Source organism: Chenopodium album, chromosome 21 (genome assembly GCF_948465745.1).
Source record: "Chenopodium album chromosome 21, dcCheAlbu1.1, whole genome shotgun sequence".
NCBI lineage: Eukaryota > Viridiplantae > Streptophyta > Magnoliopsida > Caryophyllales > Amaranthaceae > Chenopodium > Chenopodium album.
Genome location: NC_137854.1, coordinates 40,398,307 through 40,407,332, shown reverse-complemented (window position 1 = coordinate 40,407,332; position 9,026 = coordinate 40,398,307). Strand labels below are relative to the sequence as shown.

The window sequence follows — 9,026 nt, the reverse complement described above, 5'->3', positions numbered from 1 at the left end:
AACAAGATTAGTTCCTTCCTTTATATGATAACCTCCAAACCATCGTAAAACCCCTTCTTCCGCTTCACCCCAAAAAAATTCTAGAGAGAAACCATAGACTGAGAGTTTAGAGGAGAGAGAAAATGGCGCAGAGGCTTACTTACCGTAAAAGGCATAGCTATGCCACTAAATCTAACCAGCATCGCATCGTCAAAACTCCTGGTATTTTTTTCAATCTTTTTTCTCTTTTTTTTTTCGAATTTTTTGATGTGATTTTGGGGGGTTTTTTTTTATGTTTTTTTTGGTGGTTGTTTTAATGGCGGCGGATGAATTTAGGTGGGAAGCTAGTTTATCAGACTACCAAGAAGAGGGCTAGTGGTCCTAAATGTCCTGTTACTGGCAAGAGAATTCAAGGGGTAATTTTCTCCATTTTTATTCTTTTTCAGCTTTTTTTTATTGTTGATTTTTATGTTTTGATTGGGTATTTTGGTATGATTTCAATGATATGTAGATGGGCATTAACTGTTATTAGTTAATTGATGCAATTTCTCTAATTTTGATTAGGGGATTTAGGATGTAATTGGTTATATTTGCTGTAATTGTTGACACATTTCTGAAATTGATGTTAAAGTTGTAATATTGCTTGTTTTTATGATGCATTTTGCTGGGTTTTTTTTTTTTTTAAATTATTGATTAATGTTGCTGAAATGTTATATGCATTCCTTTGTTGTGAAATGTTGTCTAATTCTCAGCTGTTAGGTCTCATTTGCTTGATTTCTATTAATCTTAATGTGAATTTCTTAGTTTCAGTGGAGTTATTGTTTGAATTTAGGCTTGTTTTTATTGTGCTACTGGCATGATTGGATTTCGTTAAACTTGGAAATTGTAGTTACTTTGTCTTTATCGAATGTGACGTGTGGTATTATCACTCGAGACTTGTTAACAAGTGATTGTGGAATTGGGGTTCTTTTTATGAATCATGTTGAATTAGAAACAATTTATCGTGTGTTTGTGGAAGGCGAATATCTTTAGCTTTTTAATGCCTGCCCAATGATGGAAAATCATAAATATTGAGTAGCTGCATTTGGTAATTTGTCATTAGGCTTTCTTCACCACCACTTATTCCTCTCCTTTCCATTCCTTTCATCTCATCTCCTCACTTATCTCCTTTCTCCCACCTTTCTCATCATTCGTACTTCTGTTCTCCACTTACTACTATGTTTTCTCGGTGGTGGTAAAAGCCTTTTGATAAGTTCCATATGCTGATAGCTGCATATGATCTACTAAAAGCTATGAGATCTGAGGGCACTAACAGAAAATATTTATATAGAAGATGTCATTTAGCTCTTGTGGTGACATTGCCTATTCTGTTTCAATACATGTAGAATGGTTCTATGATTTTGGAAACTTTATTGGAATACCTTTTATAGAAGCATATTTAAATTTGATCAAAGCTATACTTCTCTGTTTATGCATAGTTTTTCAAAGCAACTTCGTACCTCTTTAACCAAAGATCTACGCATGTTTTTCATCTCTTGACATACAGTGTGTGATACGAATTATGCATTTTTTTTTGCAATATGATTGCCATTTGTACTTTCTATTGATGCTATAATTTTATATGATTGTGGTACTTCTAAGCTTTTATTATGTCTGTCCTCCCCTGAAGCTTACTAATGGAATTTGTATGTCAAATACAATGCGTGAAAGCATTGCCCAATGATGGAAATCTATGTACTTGAGTAGTTGCATATGGATGTCTGTCGCTATTAGCCTTTACTTACCACCATTACCATTCACTTCATGTAACTCTCTTTCTCTCCATGCATATATACTCACGAACACACACACACACACATTTATCTATCTATCTATCTATCTATCTATCTATCTATCTATCTATCTATCTATCTATCTATTGTGATGGTGGTATTTATATGGTTTTTGTGATTGCCCTGTGCATGAGCTGCACATGATTTGTTAAAGCTATGAGATCTGAGGGCTTTTGAGAAGTAGTATGACGGCATAGTTTGTTTTGTACATTTTGATATTAGTTTTGTTCTAATTAATTCCATTCTTTGTACCTGTTCAGAGGTTTGGGTTTTGTTACTTTCTCCTCTTTCTAGTGGATTAGGAAATCAGGAATCAATTATTTGTAGGGTGTTACTGCTGTGGATAAGCATTAGAGTAGCATTAAACTTTGCGTGCAATCTCCCTGACTCCCTCCTTAATGGTGGATATTATTGTATCTTTGAATTTGTATATCCAATCTCGATGTCAGTTACTTGTCTACTCCATAGTAGTTAACTAAACATTTGAATCCCCTATTTATTTAGTGGGTAATTTTAATTTATGTAATCATATCGTGGGATTTTTTTGGTAGTCATTCAAGGAAATTTATGGATGTACTCCCTCCGTCCCCGAAAGAACTACCCATTTGGGTTGATTACGTGGGTATTAAGAAAGTTAAATAAAAAGAAGTAAAAGTATATTGGAAAGATAAATTTACTTGAGGTTTGTAAAAAATAGAGAGAGAAGGTAATAAGATTACATGGAAAATCAAATTTTTATATGGGGAAGCTAATTTTGCACAAATATTATTGCAAATTGGTGGATGTTTTAATGCAAATGGGTCATTCTTTTTGGGCCAAAAATTAAGCCAAATGGGTCGTTCTTTCAGGGAAACGGAGGGAGTATTATTTATAAATGTGTTGAATGCTATTTTTTTTTTATATCAGGTTACCAAGTCATCTTATAATGTTATGTAATCTGCTGGTCAATTGGTTAACTATACAGTAAAACTAGTCACTCTTCACAATTTCTGAAGTTCACCTAATTTGTGCACTTGCAGATTCCTCACTTGAGACCCACTGAGTACAAGAGGTCTAGATTGCCCAGGAACAGAAGAACTGTTAACCGTCCCTACGGTGGAGTTCTGTCCGGTAGTGCTGTTAGAGAGCGGTATGGTTCTTCACACCTCAATTCATGAAATTTTGTTTGTGATGGATTGATGTTTGTTGGAGGAAATTCCTAATATTGGTTTTATATCGCAGGATCATTAGAGCATTCCTTATTGAAGAGCAAAAGATTGTGAAGAAGGTTTTGAAAATCCAAAAAACCAAGGAAAAGCAGGCTGGAAAGAGTTGAACTTAGAAGCCATTTATTCTGATGGTAAATTTTGGTGCTTCAGTGAAGCCAATCATGGGAATGGGGAATGTGATGTGAGGTGTCTTGAGAATTGGATTTGTATCTTACAGTTGGATACTTTCAGCGTAGTTTCTAGTAAAACTTTGTCGACAACTCTGCTTTTCTGTGTTTGTTCCCTTGAAAATTTTCTTGATTTTATGTCAAATACATCTAAGATAATTGTTTGTGCAATATTAGATGATTTTTTTTACCTTTAAAACAGCATTTATGAGTAATTTTCTGGTGTTGTGCTCTCTAGATGTGCTTTTAAGCCTTGAAGACTTCCGAGAGGAAGTTTAATATCCATGTTGTGTTGCTGTTCTATTGTTCTATTACACGTCTACATGTAGCAGTAATATGCGGTATGTATATTAAAATGCATGAATATGAATGTTAAAAAAATGTGTATAACTAGTGAAATTAACTAATGACGTTTATGAAGAATTTAGAATGTATCAATCTAAACACGGTATTGCCTTACTGCCAGAGATTTATTAAACAGTTTCACAACTCATTACACTACTTTTCTTAATTTTAATATTTCAACTATTAGCAGCTTCCTAATCTTCTTACTCCCACGAATCTTCCATCATCTCCCTCAATTTTAGTTGGTCAACTTCCAAAAAAACACCCACAAAATATGATTACTAGTCATTCTGTAATCCCAGCAATCTTCCTCCTGATCCTCTTTCCCCCTCTTGGCAATGCTGTGCCTGCTAACAATGTCGTCTTTGACACTAAGGGCCGGCCACTCCGAGCTAAGTCAAGGTACAACATCCTTCCGGTGGCTCAAGGCCAAGGTGGTGGCCTAACAATGTCACCTAAAAACAGAACCTCATTTTGTCCTCTTCATGTTGTGCAGGAGGATCAGGAAATTTACCCTGGCCTTCCTGTATGGTTTCTTCCCAAAGACTCAAGCCAACGTGTGGTTACTCTCTCCTCTGACCTCAACATCCTCTTCAATACGGTCAATGTATGCCTGCAATCTGCTGGGTGGCAGTTAATCGTAGATGATGCCACGAGGAGGAAGTATGTGACAACTGGAGGAGCCATTGGAAATCCAGGGGAGGAGACGATAAGTAGTTGGTTTTACATAGATAAGGCTGGGAGAGGGGGTAATATAGATGATTTTCACTATATGATTGTGTATTGTCCAAATGTCTGCCAATTTTGTATGGTAATGTGTGGACATGTTGGTGTTTTTGTTCAAGAAGATGGGAGTAGATTGCTGGGTCTTACAGATCGCCCTCTTCATGTCATGTTCAAGAAAGCTAGGAGCCGCTCAAAGTCTTCGTGAGTATATATTGAACTGTTGGACTGAACTTATGTTTTCCCTTTCCTCATTTTGTGACTTCAGCTATATATACTAATATAAACCAGCTAGTGTATATTTTATGCTTCTCTGAACTCTCTGATAATTCACAGAACTGCTGTGATTAACAGCAGTTCACATTGATGCTGCGGATGCAAACTCAGAAATAAGCAATTAAGGTAATTGAGTTCAACACTTAAACTCAATGTTGGTGTTTGGATGAATGAATGTTCATTGTCTAGTACCTACTGATACAGATTCTAGTATCTCGTACGCGATCGTGAGAATGTCTATCTTGCATCAGAGTTATTTATTTATTCATTTTTTTAGTTCCAAATATAAGGACTAATTTGATTGCGGTCAATATGTACAGATTTACAGAGAAACCTTACATGTCCATAACTTTATATGTGTTTCGTGGTTAGGAATTCTATACTTGGTTGGCTTTATTCCTCTCCCTATCCCTCCTTTATACTCTCAGTGTATAATATGTTAATTCAGTTTGCTTTGGTCTTTTTTAACCTTGAAGCTCATCTAAACTAGACCTTATTATCTGGCACTTCTATTCTTCCCTGTTTTATAAGTGAATATCAGTCGAGAAAGACCTACATAAAGTACATACATGGAAAAATTACTACGTATTTGAATTTTTTTCCCGTCTGTGATGCTGCAGTTCTGATTCAAATATAGAAATAGTCCGACAATTAGTAAAAACACAAGAAATCAATCTCAAGTTGCTGCACAATAATGAAGTCCACACGTCATAGGGCTGTCTATGTATCATAATTATTGTGCAAACGTCGTAGGGCTGTCTATATAATATACCATCAGTTTCTGAGAGAACTGGAGACTGATCCTGAGAAAAGGATTACGATATCCTTATATAGTAGTGGTATAAATGATGAATGTTAACAGGAGATGAAATGTATTGCAGCTAGTTGGGGATGTGGTGTTGTAAGTCCCATTGGAAAATTTATTTGCTGATCTAGCCTCGAGTACGAGTGACACTGATGATGATGCATTGATGCTTATATTACTGATGCAGAGTGATACAGATAAACATGTTGAATAAGGTAAATTATTTCAATCAGCACCTAAAGTACGTCATATGAGTAGGATTTTTTTTATAATTAGGACTTACTGCCCTTATAAGCATCCCCTGGGTGGTGTGTACGTTGTGCCCTTATATATATATACTTTTAATTTTTATTGTATTTTTTTTTTAAAAAATAATTATTAACCTTTTTTTCCTTCTAAATAATGTTTATGTCATTTTATTTAACAGCTTAGATTAGTCAAATTTAGTAAAGGGCTAAGATTTGAAGTAGAATAATGCCAATAATGGTCACAATCTTTGTGTAGCCACTCAAAAGTCGTCATAACAATAATTTGAAGAATCTATTTGTTTTTCTGATTTTCACTTAAGTTTCTAAATGACAATTTAACATTACATATAAATATTGTACGTTCTCTATCACCTTACAAACTTTTAAATAGATCTGATTCACATTAATTTATTGTGAATCACTAATATTAGGGACTATGCTTATTGTCGTCGACCATTAATTTAATGTTGCTTTTTACAAAGTAAATATAAAGGTGGTCATTATATTAATAAAAAGGTTATTATGTTAAAATAAAAGTAGTACTCCGTATTATGTTGAAATAAAAGTCATTGAGCTAGTTATAATAAAGATTATAAGAGATTAATAAAATTATATATTGGAAGTTTTAATGTGCTGGTTAAATGATATGAATAATAAAAATCACTATACATTAAAATTAGGGTCACTATATTCAATATAGTATTGGTTGGATCTATGATACACAATATATAATTTTTAATAAAGATCACTATGTTAAAATTAGTGTTACTATATTCAATATACGTAGTAATTTGTTGGCTCGTGTGGCCTTGGGTCTATAAATTGTGAGTAAAGTCCACCCAAGTTTTTTCCCTATTAACTATTTCATCCACACTCTTTCTACAATATTTTCTCAGGCCTTACTTTTATTGATTGCATTTATTTTCATTTCAATTCAGTATATAGAATGGGGTATATTCTCTAGTTATTTTTCTTCTTCTTCTTCTTATTTTTTTTTTTAATTTTTAATTTTTTTTTTGACAATCAAATAATTACTCGACTGTTTTTATATTTCCCTATTGTTAAATGTTACAATAGCGACAAATCTATGTTAGCCTTCTAAAATGTTCCAAACATAAAAATAGCCAAGTAATTATATCCTCCGTACATAAAACTTGAATGGATTATTGAAAATGATTCCCATAATACATTTATACATCGAATATGTATTACAAGAGTACTCATTATTCATGACATAATATGGAGTACATTATGTACGGACTACGGAGTACTCATTATTCATGACATAATATACGAAGTACATTATGTACGGACTACAGAGTACTCATTATTCATAATATAATTTTATACATTAGGTACGGACTACAGAGTACTCATTATTCATCGCACATAATTGATTATGTCGTTGGTACTACATAATTGATTTCCCAAGACTATTGCCAGGATTACTAGCTCTCTTAAACTGAACAATAAGTGGATCCTCAATTGTGACACCCAACAACCCAGTCTCCTTGATAATACCTAAATCACCACAATATTTTTCAACTCCACTTTCTAACGATGTACAATAAGTCCTTATCTTGTAAGTATTCTTCTCTTTCCCGGCCACCTCAATGGTGAATGGGTAGTAGAAATTACCGGGCTCAAAAACACTAGCGGTCACATACGATTGCCCGCCGGTGGTCACTTGCCACATCCGGCCCTCGCAAAGCGTAATGTTCGCTATGAAGGCAATATTAATAGGTGAAGAAGACGGAAGAAAGGGTATTCTAAGAGGGGAAGACATCCTCACTGGTACGCCAAAAGAGTTGGCTGTACGAGTTATATAGAGTGGGCATGGTGAGCTCCCTACTCTTTGCGTAAGGCTGAGACCTCCATTACTGCCGTATGGGACGACATAGTAGGATCCACCAGCGTTCCGTACTGGATTACCGTCGGTGTCTGTGACACCGGCGGTGAGCGTTGGGAAAGGGGAGAGACATACAAGAACGGTGAGTGCAAATGGGATGAGAGTATTCATTTTTTGCTACTACTTTGTGTGTTATTTGGAGGATGGATGGGATAGTGGGAAGGGAAAGGATGTATTTATAGAACGTGTTGTCTGATTTTGTAAATGGATAGTTTCATTAATTAATTCAAATCGTCCATAGTTTTGATTATTTGTGGTGGGTTAAGTACGGTCTTTTGAGTAGTATATAAATACTATCTCTATTTCGAATTTTATATTTTGTAATGATTAGACATATTTTATTCACAATTTATGTCCAGAATTACGTTTTTTATTTTTCACGTTTATAAGACATATTTTATACTTACTCTTTTTTATTAAAACATGTCAAATATGTACTACTCCCTCCGTTCCGTTTTGTTCTTTACGTTTCCAATTTAGGTGTTCCTTTATATTCTGTATATTTAGTACATTTCCTTTTTAGTCATAAATTTTAGACAAAATTACCCTTGTTTTATAATTTCAATAATCAAATATCCTTACTTTTCTTGTACTTTTAGTACTATTTTAATGGTTTTCAAATGCTCATTATTACTTTCTTTCTCTTGTCTCTTCTTTTTCTTTCTTACTTTAATTTTGTCACCCTACATGTACAATATTCTTTTTTTAAAGTAAAGTTGTACTTTCAATCATTAAATTATTCTAATGTATCTATACTTTACACAATTTCTTAATAACCGCGCATAATTCCAAACGTAGCAAACAAAAGGGAACGGAGGGAGTACCTAATATTATTTCTACGATCACATTCATGCAATATTAGACATGTTTTATTCCTACTCATTTAACCTGACATACTACATATTTTATTTCTACTCTTTTTATTAAACCTTGTCAAATGAAAAGAGATGAAGAAAGTAGCTTAAATAAATATACTCCGTACCAATTCTTGTAGTAAACATGCTCCTATTGTTTTGGTTACGGATAATAAATAATCGACCCCTAAATTATCCTCTTTTAGATTTCAAAGGCATGTACTTCTGATATAGAAGCTCAACAAATTATTGCTAAAAATTAGAAGCTTCGTTTCACTGGTTCCCGCTTTTACTGTATTCTGCAAAAGCTAAAGCATGCTAAAACCGAGTTAAAACATTGGAATCATTCTAAATATGGGAATTGTTCAAATTAAGCTAAAACTCAATTAGACTAAATTGCTCTCAGTGGAGGCTCAGTTGCTTCTTTATCTAAATAATATTCATATTCGCTAACACCTTACTTGTCTTATTCGTCAACGAGAAAAGCTCCTTCTCTTTGGTAAAAAATTTTGGGTAAGTATGCTATGGTTAAGTAAAGGTGATCGTAGTTCTAGGTTCTTTCATGAGACTGTGAAATTTCGTTCAAGTAAAAAACAAATTTTCAGACTACAAAATGATGATAACCAATGAGTTGATACTTCTTCCGACATTACTAATCTTTTCTATAAAGAATTCTCCAT

At 33.9% G+C, this 9,026-nt stretch overlaps 2 protein-coding genes and 1 pseudogene across 2 annotated transcripts; 2 read left to right on the top strand and 1 right to left on the bottom strand.

Annotated features, from left to right (window-relative positions):
• Positions 1-43: 43 nt before the first annotated feature.
• LOC145600951 (large ribosomal subunit protein eL34) lies at positions 44-3,357 on the top strand. Its single transcript, XM_081656832.1, has 4 exons — positions 44-201; positions 316-395; positions 2,831-2,940; positions 3,033-3,357. Exons 1-4 carry the CDS (start codon positions 123-125, stop codon positions 3,124-3,126), a joined length of 363 nt encoding a protein of 120 aa, XP_081512958.1. The 5' UTR covers positions 44-122; the 3' UTR covers positions 3,127-3,357.
• Positions 3,358-3,805: 448 nt separating this feature from the next.
• Positions 3,806-4,462, top strand: LOC145600838 (kunitz trypsin inhibitor 5 pseudogene; annotated as a pseudogene).
• Positions 4,463-6,994: 2,532 nt separating this feature from the next.
• On the bottom strand, positions 6,995-7,603 carry LOC145600837 (trypsin inhibitor BvTI-like). Its single transcript, XM_081656697.1, has one exon. The coding sequence runs from the start codon at positions 7,601-7,603 to the stop codon at positions 6,995-6,997; it is 609 nt and encodes a 202-aa protein (XP_081512823.1).
• Between the last annotated feature and the right edge of the window lie 1,423 nt (positions 7,604-9,026).